The sequence below is a fragment of the Camarhynchus parvulus genome, unplaced genomic scaffold (assembly GCF_901933205.1).
Source record: "Camarhynchus parvulus unplaced genomic scaffold, STF_HiC, whole genome shotgun sequence".
In the NCBI taxonomy this organism is placed as follows: Eukaryota; Metazoa; Chordata; class Aves; order Passeriformes; family Thraupidae; genus Camarhynchus; species Camarhynchus parvulus.
In genome coordinates, this window is record NW_022148567.1 from 17,210 (window position 1) to 34,959 (window position 17,750).

General features: G+C 35.7%; 1 protein-coding gene across 1 annotated transcript in view; it reads left to right on the plus strand.

Annotated features, from left to right (window-relative positions):
* LOC115916937 (maltase-glucoamylase, intestinal-like) overlaps positions 1-17,750 on the plus strand; it is a gene marked incomplete at its 5' end in the record, with an annotated part of 68,730 nt that overhangs the window by 16,813 nt on the left and 34,167 nt on the right. The window contains 5 exon segments of the mRNA XM_030970675.1: positions 5,293-5,400; positions 8,789-8,916; positions 11,152-11,280; positions 12,708-12,815; positions 16,853-16,915. Of these exon segments, the coding sequence (XP_030826535.1) occupies positions 5,293-5,400; positions 8,789-8,916; positions 11,152-11,280; positions 12,708-12,815; positions 16,853-16,915 (536 nt within the window).

Genomic DNA, 17,750 nt, shown 5'->3' on the forward strand with positions numbered 1-17,750 from the left:
TTTGGGGAAAACATGGGGAAAATTTGGGGAAAATTTGGGGAAATTTGGGGAAAACGAAAATTTGAGAAAATTTGGGGAAATTTGCGGAAATTTGGGGAAAATTTGAGGAAAATTTGGGAAAATTGGGGAAAATTAGGAAATTCCGGAAAAACCTGGGGAAATTGGGGAAAATTGGGGAAATTTGGGGGAATTTGGGGAAAATTTGGGGAAATTGGGGAAAATTGAGAAAAATTGGGAAAATTTGGGGAAAATTTGGGGAAAATTTGGGGAAAATTTGGGAAAATTTGGGGAATTTGGGGAAATTTGGGGAAATTTGGAGGAAAATTTGGGAAAATTTGGGAAATTTGGGGACAAAAATTTGGGGATGAATTTGGGGAAATGTTGGGAAATTTGGGGAAAATTTGGGGAAATTTGGGGAAATTTGGGAAAAATTTGGGGAAATTTTGGTAAAATTTGGGAAAATTTGGGGAATCTTGGGAAAATTTGAGGAAAATTTGGGGACATTGGGCAAAATCTGAGAAAAATTTGGGAAAAATTCGAGGAAAATTTGAGGAAAATTCAGGAATATATGGGAAATTCGAGGAAATTTGGGGAAAACATGGGGAAATTGGGGTAAAACCAAAATTTGGGGAAATTTGGGGAAATTTGGGGAAAATTTGGGGAAAATTTTGGGGAAATTTGGGGAAATTTGGGAAAATTGGGGAAAAGTGGGGGAAAATTTGGGAAATTTGGGGGAAATTTCGGGGGAAATTTGGGGAAATTTGGGGAAAAATTTGGGGAAATTTGGGGGGAAATTGGGAAAATTTGGGAAAATTTGGGGAAAATTTGGGGGAAATTTTGGGGAATTTTGGGGAAATTTGGGGAAATTTGGGGAAATTTGAAAATTTGGGGAAAAAAATTGGGGAAAATTTGGGGGAAATTTGGGGAAAATTTGGGAAAACGAAAATTTGAGAAAAATTTGGGGAATTTTTGGGGAAAATTTGGGGAAAATTGGGAAAAATTTGAGGAAAATTTGGGAAAATTTCAGAAAAATTTGGGGAAATGTGGGGAAATGTGGGGAAATTTGGGGAAATTGGGAAATTTTGGGGAAAAAATGGGGGGGAAAATTTGGGGAAAATTTGGGAAAATTTGCAAAAAATTTGGGAATTTTGGGGGAAAATTTGGGGAAAATTTGGGAAAATTTTGAGAAAATTTGGGAAAATTTGGAGAAATTTGGGGAAAAATTGGGGAAATGGGGGCCATTTGGGGGAAATTTGGGGAAAATTTGGGGAAAAAATTTGGGAAATTTGGGAAAATTTGGGGAAAATTTGGGGAAATTTGGGGAAAATTTGGGAAAATTTGGGAAAAATTTGGGGAAATTGGAAAAATTTTGGGGAAATTTTTGGGAAAAATTTGGGAAAATTGGGAAAAATTTGGGGAAATTGTGGGAAATTTGGGGAAAATTGGGGGGAAAATATTTGGGGAAAATTTGGGGAAAACCAAAATTTGAGAAATTTGGGGGAAATTTGGGGAAATTTGGGGAAAATTGGGAAAAAATTTGGGGAAAATTTGGAAAAATTTGGGAAAAATTGGGGGAAATTTGGGGAAAATTTGGGGAAAATTTGGGAAAATTTGGAAAAGATTTGGGGAAAATTTGGGAAAATTTGGGGAAATTTGGGGAAATTTGGGGAAAAATTTGGGGAAAAGAAAAATTTGGGGAAATTTGGGGAAATTTGGGAAAAAATTTGGGGAAATTTGGGGAAATTTGGGAAAAATTTGGGGAAATTTGGGAAATTTGGGAAAAAATTTTGGGGAAAATTTGAAAAAAATTTGGGGAAAAATTTGGGGGAAATTTGGGGAAAATTTGGGGAAAATTTGGGGAAAATTTGGGAAAAAATTTGGGGGAAAATTTGGGGAAATTTGGGAAAAATAGAAAATTTGGGAAAATTTGGGAAAAATTTGGGGAAATTTGGGGAAAAATTGGGAAATTGGGGAAATTTGGGGAAAATTTGGGAAACAGGGGAAAATTTGGGGAAATTTTGGGAAAATATGAGAAAAGCTGGGGAAATTTGGGGAAAAATTTTGGGGAAAATTTGGGGAAATTTGGGGAAAATTTGGGGGGAAAATTTGGGGAAAATTTGGGGAAAATTTGGAAAAAATTGGGAAAATTTGGGGGAAAATTTGGGGAAATTTGAGGAAAATTTGGGGAAAATTTGGGGAAATTTGGGGAAAATTTGAAAAATTTGAAAATTTGGGGAAAAAATTTGGGGAAATTTGGGGAAATTGGGGAAATTTGGGGAAAAATTTGGGGGAAAATTTGGGAAAATTTGGGGAAAAATTTGGGAAAATTTGGGGAAAATTTGGGGAAAATTTGGGAAAATTGGGGAAATTGGGGAAAATTTGGGGAAAATTTGGGGAAAATTTGGGAAAATTCAGGAAAAATTTGGGGGGAAATTTGGGGGAAAATTTGGGGAAAATTGGGGAAATTTGGGGGAAAAATTTGGGGAAAATTGGGAAAATTGGGGGAAAATTTGGGAAAAATTTCGGGGGAAAATTGGGGAAATGGGGAAATTTGGGGAAAATTTGGGGAAAATTTGGGGAAATTTGTGGGGAAACATAAAAATTTGGGAAATTTGGGGAAATTTGGGAAAAATTTGGGGAAATTTGGGAAAATTTGGGGAAAATTTGGGAAAATTTGGGAAAATTTGGGGAAAATTTGGGAAATTTGGGGAAAAATTTGGGAAATTTGGGAAAATTTGGTGGAAAAATTTGGGAAAATTTGGGGAAATTTGGGGAAAATTTGGGGAAATTTTTGGGAAAATTTGGGGAAATTTGGGGAAATTTGGGGAAAATTTGAAAAAATTTGGGGAAATTTGGGAAATTTGGAGAATTTTGGGGAAAATTTGGGAAAATTTGGGAAAAATTTCAGAAAATTTGGGGAAAAAAATTTGGGAAAATTTTGGGAAAATTTTAGAAAAATTTGGGGAAAATTTGGGAAAAATTTTGGGGAAATTTTGGGGAAAATTTGGAGGAAAATTTGGGGAAATTTGGGGAAAATTTGGGGAAATTTGGGGAAATTTGGGGAAATTTTGGGAAAATTTGGAAAAATTTGGGGGAAAATTTGGAAAATTTGGGGAAAATTTGGGGAAATTTGAAAAAATTTGGGGAAAATTTGGGGAAAATTTGGGGAAATTTGGGAAAATTTGGGAAAATTTGGGAAAATTTGGGGAAATTTGGGAAAAATTTGAGGAAATTTTGGGAAAATTTGGGGAAAATTTGGGGAAATTTGGGGAAATGTGGGAAAATTTGGGGAAAATTTGAGGGAAATTGGGGAAATTTGGGGAAAATTTGGGAAAATTTGGGAAAATTTGGGGAAATTTGGGGGGAAAATTGGGGAAATTTGGGGAAAATTTGGGGAAAATTTGGGGAAATTTGGGGGAAAATTTGGGGAAAATTTGGGGAAATTTGGGGGAAATTTGGGGAAAATTTGGGGAAAATTTGGGAAAATTTGGGAAATTTGGGAAAATTTGGGGAAAATTGGGGGGAAATTTTGGGCCGTTTGGGGGAAATTTGGGAAAATTTGGGGAAAATTGGGGAAATTTGGGGAAACTTGGGAAATTTGAAAAATTCAGGGAAAATAGGGGAAATTTGAGGAAATTTGGGTAAAAAATTGGGGAAATTGGGGAAAAATTTCAGGAAAAATTTGAGGAAAGTTTGGGAAAATTTGAGGAAATTTGGGGAAATGTGGTGAAATTTGAGGCAGATTTGGGAAAATATGGGGAAATTTCAGAAAAAATTGGGGAAATTTGGGGAAATTGGGAAATTTCAGGAAAATTGGAGGAAAATTGGGAAATTTCAGAAATATTTGGAGAAATGTGGGGAAATTTGAGGAAAATTTGGGGGAAATTGGGAAAAATTTCAGGAAAATTTGGGAAAACTTCAGAAAAATTTGGGGAAATGTGGGGAAAATTTGGGGAAATTGGGAAATTTGAGGAAAATTTGGAAAAATATGGGGAAAATTTGAGAAAATCTGGGGACATTTGGGAAAATTTGGAGAACTTTGGGAAATTTGAGGAAATTTGGGGAAATGTGGTGAAGTTTGAGGCAGATTTGGGAAAATATGGGGAAATTTCAGAAAAATTTGGGGAAATTTGGGTAAAAATTGGGGAAAAATTTGGGAAAAATTTGAGAAAATCTGGGGAAATTTCAGAAAAATTTGGGGAGATTGGGAAAAATTTCAGGAAAATTTGGGGAAAATTGTGGGAAATGTGGGGAAATTGGGAAATTTGAGGAAAATTTGAGAAAATCTGGGGACATTTGGGAAAATTTGGAGAAATTTGGGGAAATTGTGAGGCAGTTGTGGGCTGTTTGGGGGAAATTTGGGTAAAATTTAGGAAAAAATAGGGAAATTTGAGGAAACTTGGGGAAACTCAGGGAAAATAGGGGAAATTTGAGGAAATTTGGGTAAAAATTGGGGAAATGGGGAAAAATTTCAGGAAAATTTGAGGAAAGTTTGGGAAAATTTGAGGAAATTTGGGGAAATGTGGTGAAATTTGAGGCAGATTTGGGAAAATATGGGGAAATTTCAGAAAAAATTGGGGAAATTTGGGGAAATTGGGAAATTTCAGGAAAATTTGGAGGAAAATTGGGAAATTTCAGAAATATTTGGAGAAATGTGGGGAAATTTGAGGAAAATTTGGGGAAATTGGGAAAAATTTCAGGAAAATTTGGGAAAATTTCAGAAAAATTTGGGGAAATGTGGGGAAAAATTTGGGAAATTGGGAAATTTGAGGAAAATTTGGGAAAATATGGGGAAAATTTGAGAAAATCTGGGGACATTTGGGAAAATTTGGAGAACTTTGGGAAATTTGAGGAAATTTGGGGAAATGTGGTGAAGTTTGAGGCAGATTTGGGAAAATATGGGGAAATTTCAGAAAAATTTGGGGAAATTTGGGTAAAAATTGGGAAAATTGGGAAAAATTTCAGAAAAATTTGGGGAAATTTCAGAAAAATTTGGGGAGATTGGGAAAAATTTCAGGAAAATTTGGGAAAAATTAGGGGAAATGTGGGGAAATTGGGAAATTTCAGGAAAATTTGGGCAAATATGGGGAAAATTTGAGAAAATCTGGGGACATTTGGGAAAATTTGCGGAGATTTGAGGAAATTTTGGAAAATATGGAGAAAATTTGGGGAAATTTGGGGGAAATTTGGGGGAAATTTGGGGGAAATTTGGGGGAAATTTGGGGAAATTTGGGGGAAATTCAGATTCCGACTTGGGCGCGCGTCACCTTCTGGAATGTTCCGCGTTTTCAGACGTCACCTTCCAGCCGACGCCGGCGCTGACGTTCCGCGCCACCGGCGTTCCTGGAAATTTTCGCTACTGGGCAAACGGCCCCGAGGCGGGGGTGCAGGAGTACACCGGGGGTGAGCCGTGGGGATGAAATTTGGGGATTTTGGGGATTTTTGGGTTTATTTGGGGAATTTTGGGAATTTTGGGGATTTTTGGGGAAATTTTGTTTTGGGATTTTGGGATATTTGGAATTTTTTGGGGATTTTTGGGGTTTTTTGGGGGAATTTTTGGGGATTTTTGGGGAATTTTTGGGGATTTTTGGGGATTTTTGGGGATTTTTGGGGGATTTTTGGGGATTTTTGGGGATTTTTGGGGGAATTTTGGGATTTTTGGGGATTTTTTTTTGGGTTTATTTGGGGATTTTTTGGGGGATTTTTGGGGATTTTTTGGGTTTTTTTGGGGGAATTTGGGGATTTTGGGGATTTTTGGGGATTTTTTGGGTTTATTTGGGGGAATTTTCTTGAATTTTTGGGGATTGGGTTGGGTATTTGGGGAATTTTTGGGGATTTTGGGGATTTTTTTGGATTTTTTTGGGGAATTGGGGTTTTTTGGGGATGGGTTTGGGTTTTTTGGGGGATTTTGGGATTTTGGGGATTTTGGGGATTTGGGGGAATTTGGGGATTTTTGGGGATTTTGGGGTTTTTTGGGGGAATTTTGGGGATTTTTGGGGATTTTTTGGATTATTTTGGGGATTTTTGGGATTTGGGGTTTTTTGGGGATTTTGGGGGATTTTTGGGGTTTTTTGGATTTTTTTTGGGGTTTTTTGGGGATTTTTGGGTTATTTGGGGGGATTTTGGGATTTTGGTTTATTTGGGGGAATTTTGGGATTTTTGGGATTTTTCGCATTTATTTGGGGGAATTTTGGGGATTTTTGGGGATTTTGGGGTTTATTGGGGATTTTGGGGATTTTTTGGGGATTTTTTGGGTTATTTTTGGGGAATTTTTTTGGGGATTTTTGGGGATTTTTGGGATTTTTGGGTTTTGGGGTATTTGGGGATTTTGGGGATTTTTTGGGTTTATTTGGGGATTTTTGGGGATTTTTTGGGGATTTTTGGGGATTTTTGGGTTTATTTGGGGGAATTTGGGGGATTTTTGGGGATTTTGGGGTTTTTTATTTGGGGGATTTTTTGGGGATTTTTGGGGTTTTTTTGGGTTATTTGGGGTTTTTTGGGGAATTTTGGGGATTTTTGGGTTTTTTGGGGAATTTTGGGGATTTTTGGGGATTTTTTGGGTTTATTTGGGGGAATTTGGGGATTTTTGGGGATTTTTTGGGTTTATTTGGGGGAATTTTTGGGATTTTGGGGATTTTTGGGGTTTATTTGGGGGAATTTGGGGATTTTTGGGGATTTTTGGGGATTTTTTTTGTGTTTTTTTTGGGGATTTGGGGGGATTTTGGGGATTTTTGGGGTTTTTTTGGGGAATTTTGGGATTTTTTGGGGATTTTTGGGGTTTTTTTGGGGGGATTTTTTGGGGATTTTTGGGGATTTTTGGGTTTATTTGGGGGAATTTGGGGATTTTTTGGGGGTTTTTGGGGATTTTTTGGGATTTTGGGGTTTTTTTTGGGGGATTTTGGGGGATTTTTGGGGTTTTTTTGGGGTTTATTTGGGGATTTTGGGGATTTTTGGGGTTTTTGGGGATTTTTTGGGTTTTTTTGGGGATTTTTGGGGTTTTTTTGGGTTTTTTTTGGGGGAATTTTGGGGATTTTTGGGGTTTTTTGGGGATTTTTTTGGGGATTTTGGGGAATTTTGGGGATTTTGGGGTTTTTTTTATTTTTTTGGGGATTTTTGGGGTTTTTTTGGGGGATTTTTTGTGGGATTTTTGGGGATTTTTTTTTGGGGTTTTTTGGGGATTTTTGGGATTTTTTGGGGATTTTTTTGGGGTTTTTTTGGGGGGATTTGGGGATTTTTGGGGATTTTTGGGGTTTATTTGGGGGATTTTGGGGATTTTTGGGGATTTTTTGGGTTTATTTGGGGGAATTTTGGGATTTTTGGGGATTTTTGGGGATTTTTGGATTTTTTTGGGGATTTTTGGGGATTTTGGGGATTTTTTTTGGGTTTATTTTGGGGATTTTGGGTTTTTGGGGGGATTTTTGGGGGAATTTTGGGATTTTTGGGGATTTTTGGGTTTTTGGGGATTTTTTGGGGATTTTGGGGATTTTTGGGGTTTTTTGGGGGATTTTGGGGTTTTTGGGGGAATTTTGGGATTTTTGGGGATTTTTTGGGTTTATTTGGGGGAATTTGGGGATTTTTGGGGATTTTTGGGGATTTTTTTTTTGGGGGAATTTATTTGGGGATTTTTGGGGATTTTTTTGGTTTTTTTGGGGAATTTGGGGATTTTTGGGGATTTTTTTTGGGTTTATTTGGGGAATTTTTTGGGATTTTTGGGGATTTTGGGGTTTTTTGGGGGGATTTTATTTTTGGGGATTTTTGGGGATTTTTGGGATTTTTTTGGGGATTTTTTTGGTTTTTTTTGGGGATTTTGGGATTTTGGGGATTTTTGGGGTTTTTTTTGTGTTTATTTGGGGATTTTTGGGGATTTTTGGGGATTTTTTTGGGATTTTTGGGTTTTTTTGGGGGTATTTGGGGGGGGATTTTGGGGATTTTTTGGGGTTTTTTTGGGTTTATTTGGGGAATTTTTGGGGATTTTTGGGATTTTTTGGGTTTATTTGGGGAATTTTGGGATTTTTGGGGATTTTTGGGTTTTTTATTTTGTGGAATTTTTGGGATTTTTGGGGATTTTTTTGGGTTTTATTTGGGGAATTTTGGGATTTTTGGGGATTTTTGGGTTTATTTGGGGGGATTTTTGGGATTTTTTGGGTTTTTGGGGATTTTGGGGGGATTTTTGGGTTTATTTGGGGAATTTTGGGGTTTTTGGGGATTTTTTTGGGAATTTTTGGGTTTTTGCGTTTTTTGGGGGAATTTTTGGGGATTTTTGGGGATTTTTTGGGTTTATTTGGGGAATTTTGGGATTTTTGGGGATTTTTGGGGATTTTTGGGGGAATTTTTTTGAATTTTGGGGATTTTTGGGATTTTTGTGTTTATTTGGGGGAATTTTGGGATTTTTGGGGTTTTTTGGGTTTTTTGGGGGATTTTTTTGGGGTTTTTGGGGATTTTTTGGGGATTTTTGGGTTTATTTGGGGGAATTTGGGGAATTTTTTGGGGATTTTTGGGGATTTTTTGGGGATTTTTTGGGTTTATTTGGGGGAATTTGGGGAATTTGGGGATTTTTGGGGATTTTTGGGGGAATTTTTGGGTTTATTTGGGGGAATTTTGGCATTTTGGGGGATTTTCTGGGTGTTTTGTGGGAATTACCGTGGTTTATAGTTGGATTTTTTGAGGATTTTGGGCGGAATTTCTGGCCATTTTTGGGGGGAATTTTTTTGATCTCTTTGTTGCAATTTTTTCCTTGAATTTTCACTTTTTCTTTTTTCACCGAAATTTGGGGTTTTTGCCCCGTTTCAGCTGATCGGCCGCCCCATGCTGCCGCCCTATTGGTCCCTGGGTTTCCAGCTGTGCCGGTACGGTTACCGCGACGCCGCCGAAATCGCCCGACTGGTGCACGACATGAGCCAGGCCCAGATCCCCCTGGTGAGCTCCGGATTTGGGGCAATTTCGGGCAAATTCCAGCAATTCGGGGCCGGGGTTTGCCGATTTCTTGAGTTTCGCCGAGAGAAATGAACAACGCGGTTTTTGCCGGGTCGTTAAAAAAAAGTACAATTGACTTTTATAAATAATTACTCGTAAAAATGGAGAAATATTTATGTAAAATACGAAATATTTTATTCATTTTATCCCCGTTTATATTTTCCCATTTTCCCCCTTTTTTTTTTCTTTCTCCCCTATTTTTTCTCCCCGTTTCCCCTTCCCCAATGTTTTCAATTTCCCCATTATTTTCCCCATTATTTTCCCCATTATTTTCCCCATTATTTTTCCCAATTTCCCCAATATTTTCCCCATTATTTTCCCCATTATTTTCCCCATTTTTTCTCCCAATTTCCTCATTATTTTCCCCATTATTTTCCCCAATTTCCCCATTATTTTCCCCATTATTTTCCCCATTATTTTTCCCAATTTCCCCATTATTTTCCCCATTATTTTCCCCATTATTTTCCCCATTATTTTCCCCATTATTTTTCCCAATTTCCCCATTATTTTTCCCAATTTTCTCATTATTTTTCCCATTATTTTCCCCATTATTTCCCCATTATTTTCCCCATTATTTTCCCCATTATTTTCCCCATTATTTTTCCCAATTTCCCATTATTTTCCCCATTATTTTCCCCATTATTTCCCCCATTATTTTTCCCAATTCCCTCATTATTTTCCCCATTATTTCCCCCATTATTTTTCCCAATTTCCTCATTATTTTCCTAATTTCCCATTATTTTCCCCATTATTTTCCCCATTATTTTCCCCATTTTTTCTCCCAATTTCCCATTATTTTCCCCATTATTTTTCCCATTATTTTCCCATTATTTTCCCTTTTCCCCCCATTTTTTCCTGAATTTTTCCGATTATTTTCTCCCAACTTCCCATTATTTTCCGCTTTTTATCCCCTTTATTTTCCCCATTATTTTCCCATTATTTTTCTCATAATTTTCCCCATTATTTTTCTTTTTTCCCCCCATTATTTTCCCTTTTTTCCCCCATTTTTTTACAACTTTTTTCCCAATTTTTCCTGGATTTTTCCCATTATTTTCTCCCAACTTCCCATTATTTTCTGCTTTATTTTCCCCTTTATTTTCCCCATTATTTTCCCCTTTATTTTCCCAATTTCCCCCATTTTGAATTTTCCATTTTTTCCCATTTTTAATTTATTTTTTCCCATTTTTAATTTATTTTTTCCCATTTTTCCCCGTTATTTTTTCCATTATTTTCCCCATTATTTCCCCCCATTATTTCTCCTTTTTCCCTTTTTTAATTTATTTTTCCCCATTATTTTCCCCATTATTTTCCCCATTATTTTCCCCACTATTTTTCCCAATTTCCCCATTATTTTCCCCATTATTTTCCCCATTATTTTCCCCATTTTTTCTCCTAATTTCCCATTATTTTCCCCATTATTTTCCCCATTATTTTCCCCATTTTTTCTCCCAATTTCCCATTATTTTCCCCATTATTTTCCCATTATTTTCCCATTATTTTCCCTTTTTCCCCCATTTTTTCCTGAATTTTTCCCATTATTTTCTCCCAACTTCCCATTATTTTTTGCTTTATTATCCCCTTTATTATCCCCTTTATTTTCCCCTTTATTTTCCCCATTATTTTTCCCATTATTTTTCCCATTATTTTCCCCATTATTTTCCCTTTTTCCCCCCATTTTTTTACAACTTTTTCCCATTTTTTCCTGGAGTTTTCCCATTATTTTCTCCCAACTTCCCATTATTTTCTGCTTTATTTTCCCCATTATTTTCCCCTTTATTTTCCCAATTTCCCCCATTTTCTATTTTCTATTTTTCCCCATTTTTAATTTATTTTTCCCCATTTTTAATTTATTTTTTCCCATTTTTAATTTATTTTTCCCATTTTTTCCCCGTTATTTTCCCCATTATTTTCCCCATTATTTTTCCCAATTTTCTCATTATTTTCCTCATTATTTTCCCCATTATTTTTCCCAATTTCCTCATTATTTTCCCCATTATTTCCCCCATTATTTTTCCCAATTTCCCCATTATTTTCCCCATTATTTTTCCCAATTTCCTCATTATTTTCCCCATTATTTCCCCCATTATTTTTCCCAATTTCCCCATTATTTTCCCCATTATTTTCCCCATTTTTTAACTCCAATTTTCCCGTTTTCCCCGGTTTTCTGCCCCTTTCCAGGACGTTCAATACGCCGACATCGATTACATGGAGCGCCAGCTCGACTTCACCCTCAGGCCCCAATTCCAGAACCTTCCGCAGCTCGTCCGCGACATCCGCAGCCGGGGAATGCGCTTCGTGCTCATCCTGGTGATGACGTCACCCCGAAAGGGGCGGGGCTTGCCGAAAGGGGGCGTGGCTAAGGGAAAATATTAGATATTCTGGTGGTGACATCATCACAGAAAGGGGTGGGGCTTAAAGAGAGGGGCGGGGCTAAAAAAGATGGGGTTCCTGCTCATACTGGGGATGATGTCATCGCTAAAGGGGCGGGGTTTGCAGAAAGGGGGCGGGGCTAAAGGGGAAATGATATTCAGGCTCATTTTGGTGACGACATCATCACAGAAAGGGGTGGGGCTTAAAGAGAGGGGCGGGGCTAAAAAAGATGGTATTCCTGCTTATCCTGGTGATGATGTCATGGCTAAAGGGGCGGGGCTTGCCGAAAGGGGGTGGGGCTACAGGAGCAGATGAGATTTGTCCTCATCCTGGGGATGATGTCATCACTAAAGGGGCGGGGTTTGCTGAAAGAGGGCGGGGCTAAAAGGAAAAGATTAGATATTCTGGTGGTGACATCATCACAGAAAGGGGTGGGGCTTAAAGAGAGGGGCGGGGCTAAAAAAGATGGGGTTCCTGCTCATACTGGGGATGATGTCATCGCTAAAAGGGCGGGGTTTGCAGAAAGGGGGCGGGGCTAAAGGGAAAATGATATTCAGGCTCATTTTGGTGACGACATCATCACAGAAAGGGGTGGGGCTTAAAGAGAGGGGCGGGGCTAAAAAAGATGGTATTCCTGCTTATCCTGGTGATGATGTCATTGCTAAAGAGGCGGGGTTTGCCAAAAGGGGGCGGGGCTAAAGGAAAAGATGAAATTGGTGCTGATTCTGGTGATGACATCATCACAGAAAGGGGTGGGGTTTAAAGAGAGGGGCGGGGCTAAAAAAATTGACGTTACATTAAAAATTGTATTAAAATTGACGCTTAATAAAAAATCAAAATTAAATTAAAGTTAGATTTTAAAATTACAATTAAAATGAAATTAATATTAGAATTACATTAATAATAAATTAAAAATAGAAATTGATTTAAAAATAAAATAAAATTAAAATCGTCAATGAATATTAGAATTAATAGTAAATTAAAAATAGAAATTGATTTAAAAATCAAATAAAATTAAAATCGTCATTGAAATTGAAATTAGAAATTAAAATAAAAATTAATGGAATTACAATTCAATTAAAATTAAAATAGATAAAAATGAAATTAAAATGAAAAATTTAATTTTTTTCTAAAAATAAAATAAATTAAAATTCAAATTAAATTACAACAAAATGAGAATTGAAATTAATATCAAAATTAAAATTTAAAAAATTAATTTAAAATTTTTTAAGAATTAATTTAAGAAACGATTTTAAAATTAATTGAAAAAACTATTTGAAAATTAATTTTAAAAATTATTTTAAAGTATTTTAATTAAATTTTTTAATTAAAATTTTTAATTAAAATTGCACGGTGGCTCTCAGGACCCGGCCATCTCGGCTAACGAGACGAATTACCTGCCCTACGAGCGGGGGCTGCAGCAGGACGTCTTCATCAAGTGGCCCAACAGCGACGAAATCATCTTCGCCAAGGTCAAAATTCAAATTATTTCCCCCAAATTTCCCCCAAAATTTCCCCAAAAATTTCACCCAAAATTTCACCCAAAGTTTCCCACAAAATCCCAAAGATTTCCCCCAAAATCCTCCTCAAAATCCCCCAAAATTTTCCCGAAAATTCCCCCAAAATCCCAAAGATTTCCTCCAAAATTCCCCCCAAAATTTCTTCCAAAATTTCACCCAAAATTCCCCACAAAATCCCCACAAAATCCCCAAGATTTCCCCAGAAATCCTCCTCAAAATCCCAAAAATTTTCCCAAAAATTCCCTAAAATTTTCAAATATTTTCCCCAAAATCCCAAAGATTTTCCCCCTAATTTCCCCCAAAATTTTCTCCAAATATTGCCCACAAAATTTCCCCCAAATCCACACAAAACCCCAAAGATTTCCCCAAAATGCTCCTCAAAATCCCCAAAATTTTCCCGAAAATTCCCCAAAATTGCCGAAGATTTCCTTCAAAATTCCCCCCAAAATTTCTTCCAAAATTTCACCCAAAATTTCCCCAAAATTTCCCACAAAATCCCCACAAAATCCCAAAGATTTCCAAAAATTTTCCCCCAAAATTCCCCCAAAATTTCATCCAATTTCCCACAAAACCCACACACCTCCCAAATCCCCCCCCCCACAACCAACCCCACCCCTCCCACAAAACCCCAATTTCCCCAGAAATCCTCCTCAAAATCCCAAAAAAAAATTCCCTCAACCAAATATTTTCCCCAAAAATCCCAAGATTTTCCCCCACCCCCCCAAAATTTCTCCAAAAATTTCCCACAAAATCCCCACAAAATCCCCAAGATTTCCCCCAAAATCCCCCTCAAAATCCCAAAAATTTTCCCGAAAATTCCCTAAAATTTTCAAATATTTTCCCCAAAATCCCAAAGATTTTCCCACCCCCAAAATTTCCCCAAAAAAAACCCCCCCCAAATCCCCACAAAATCCCAAAGATTTCCCCCAAAATGCCTCTCCAAAATTTTTCCCGAAAATTCCTGTAAATTGCCAAAGATTTCCCCCAAAATTTCTTCCAAAATTTCACCCAAAATTTCCCCAAAATTTCCCACAAAATCCCCACGAAATCCCAAAGATTTCCAAAAATTTTCCCCCAAAATTCCCCCCAAAATTTCATCCAAAATTTCCCACAAAATCCCCACAAAATGCCAAAAATTTTCCCGGAAATTCCCTCAAATTTCCAAATATTTTCCCCAAAATCCCAGAGATTTTCCCCCAAATTCCCCCCAAAATTTCCCCACAAATTCCCCCAAATCCCCACAAAATCCCAAAGATTCCAAAAAATTTTCCCCAAAATTCCCCCCAAAATTTCATCCAAAATTTCCCACAAAATCCCCACAAAACCCCAAAGATTTCCCCAGAAATCCTCCTCAAAATCCCAAAAATTTTCCCAGAAATTCCTCAAATTTCCAAATATTTTCCCCAAAAAGCATTTTCCCCAACCTCCCCGAAATTTCTCCAAAAATTCCCCACAAAATCCCCACAAAATCCCCAAGATTTCCCCAGAAATCCCCCTCAAAATCCCAAAAATTTTCCCGAAAATTCCCTAAAATTTTCAAATATTTTCCCCAAAATCCCAAAGATTTTCCTCCTAATTTCCCCCAAAATTTCTCCAAATATTTCCCACAAAATTTCCCCCAAATCCACACAAAACCCCAAAGATTTCCCCAGAAATCCTCCTCAAAATCCCAAAAATTTTTTCCAAAAATTCCCTCAAATTTCCAAATATTTTCCCCAAAACCCAAATTTCCCCAACCCCAAAACCCCACAAAATCCCCCCCAAAAACCCAAAATCAAAAACCCCCAAACCCCATTTCATCCCCAAAATTTAAAACCCCCCCAAAATCCTCCCAATATCCAAAAATTCCCAAAATTTTCCCAAAACCCAAATTCCCCCCAAAATTTCTCCAAAAATTCCCCACAAAATTTCCCCCAAATCCCCACAAAATCCCAAAGATTTCCCCCAAAATGCTCCTAAAAATACCCAAAATTTTCCCGAAAATTCCTGTAAATTGCCAAAGATTTCCTCCAAAATTCCCCCCAAAATTTCTTCCAAAATTTCACCCAAAATTTCCCCAAAATTTCCCACAAAATCCCCACGAAATCCCAAAGATTTCCAAAAATTTTCCCCCAAAATTCCCCCCAAAATTTCATCCAAAATTTCCCACAAAATCCCCACAAAATTTGCCCGGAAATTCCCTCAAATTTCCAAATATTTTCCCCAAAATCCCACAGATTTTCCCCCAAATTCCCCCCAAAATTTCCCCACAAAATTTCCCCCAAATCCCCACAAAATCCCAAAGATTTCAAAAAATTTTCCCCAAAATTCCCCCCAAAATTTCATCCAAAATTTCCCACAAAATCCCCACAAAACCCCAAAGATTTCCCCAGAAATCCTCCTCAAAATCCCAAAAATTTTCCCAGAAATTCCCTCAAATTTCCAAATATTTTCCCCAAAATCCCAGAGATTTTCCCCCAAATTCCCCCACAATTTCTCCAAAAATTCCCCACAAAATCCCCACAAAATCCCCAAGATTTCCCCTGAAATCCCCCTCAAAATCCCAAAAATTTTCCCGAAAATTCCCTAAAATTTTCAAATATTTTCCCCAAAATCCCAAAGATTTTCCACCTAATTTCCCCCAAATTTTCTCCAAATATTGCCCACAAAATTTCCCCCAAATCCACACAAAACCCCAAAGATTTCCCCCAAAATCCTCCTCAAAATCCCCAAAATTTTCCTGAAAATTCCCAAAAATTGCCGAAGATTTCCTCCAAAATTCCCCCCAAAATTTCCTCCAAAATTCCCCCGAAAATCCCAAATAATTCCCTAAAAATCCCCCAAAATCCAAAAATTTTCTCCCAAAATTTCCCCCAGAATTATCCCAGATATTTATCCCAAAATTCCCCCAAAAAATTCATCCAAAATTTCCCACAAAATCCCCACAAAATCCCAAAGATTTCCCCTGAAATCCTCCTCAAAATCCCCAAAATGTTCCTGAAAATTCCCCAAAAATCCCAAAGATTTCCTCCAAAATTTCCCCCAAAATTTTCTCCAAAATTCCCCCCAAAATCCCAAATAATTCCCCAAAAATTTTCTCACAAAATTTCCACCAGAATTATCCCAGATATTTACCCCAAAATTCCCCCAAAAATTTCATCCAAAATTTCCTGCAAAATCCTCACAAAATCCCAAAGATTTCCAAAAATTTTCCCCCAAAATCCTCCTCAAAATCCCAAAAATTTTCCCAAAAATTCCCTAAAATTTCCAAAGATTTTCCCCCTAATTCCCCCCAAAATTTTCCCAAAATTTCACCCAAAATTTCCCCAAAATTTCCCACAAAATCTCCACAAAATCCCAAAGATTTTCCCCAAAATCCTCCTCAAAATCCCAAAAATTTTCCCGAAAATTCCTGAAAATTCCCAAAAATTTCCCCCAAATTTTCCATAATCCCCAAAATTCCCCAATCCCCCAAAATCCCAAGGATTTCCTCCAAAAATCCCCCCAAAATCCCAAAATAATTCCTCCCCTCAAAAATTTTCCCCAAAATCCAAAAATTTTCTCCCAAAATTTCCCCCAGAATTATCCCAGATATTTACCTCAAAATTCTCCCAAAATTCCAAAGATTTCCCCCAAAATTCCCCCAAAACCCCAAAGATTTCTGCCAAAATTCTAACTTTATTTTACTTTTTTATTTTTATTTTTTATTTTATTTGTATTTTAACTTGTTATTTTATTTTTTAATTTCATTTATTTTTAGAATTTATTTTACTTCGGCCAATTTGATTATTTTATTATATAATCATCACGAATATTTTAGGTATTTGTAATTAAATTTATTTGTTATTTTTAGAAATTTATTTCTATTTAATGATGATTTTATATGTTTTCATTTTAACTTTTTAATTTCCTTTATTTATTCCATTTATTTATTTATACTTTATTTTTTATGCAAACTGGAATATTTTTATTAATTAATTATCACAATTATTTTAATTTTTACTCCCCAGGTGTGGCCGGACCTGCCCAACGTCGTCGTCAACGATTCTCTGGATTGGGACACCCAAGTGGAGGTGAAAATTAATTTAAAATGAATTAATTATTAAATTAAAAATTAATTTTCGTTTAAAACTCCTCTTTTTTTAGCAGGGCAATTGAAAAATTGGAAATTCCTCATTTTTTTGTGGCAGGAATTGCCCAAGTTTTGTAGCAAACAGCAAAAAAGAAATAAAAAATTTAAAAAATTTTTTTAAATAATCTAAAAATGCCCTGGGGGATTGGCTGGGAAAATAATGCAATTCAATATAATATAATATGATATGATATAATATGATATGATATGATATGATATAATATAATATGATATGATATGATATAATATAATATAATATGATATGATATAATATAATAATATAATATAATATAATATAATATAATATAATATAATATAATATAATATAATATAATATAATATAATATAATATAACATAACATCACATCACATCACATCACATCACATCACATCACATCATATATAATATAACATAATATAACATAATATAAGATAAAAGATAATGTAATGTAGTATAATATAATATAATTAATATAATATAACAGAAGACAACATAATATAATATAACATAATATAACATAACATAATATCATATATACTATACTATACTATACTATACTATACTATACTATAATATAATATAATATAATATAATATAATATAATATAATATAATATAATATAATATAATGAAATATAATATAATGAAATATAATGAAATATAATGTCATATAATGTAATGTAATGTAATATAATGTAATATAATGTAATATATAATGTAATATAATGTAATATAATTAATGTACTATACTATACTATACTATACTACACTATAGT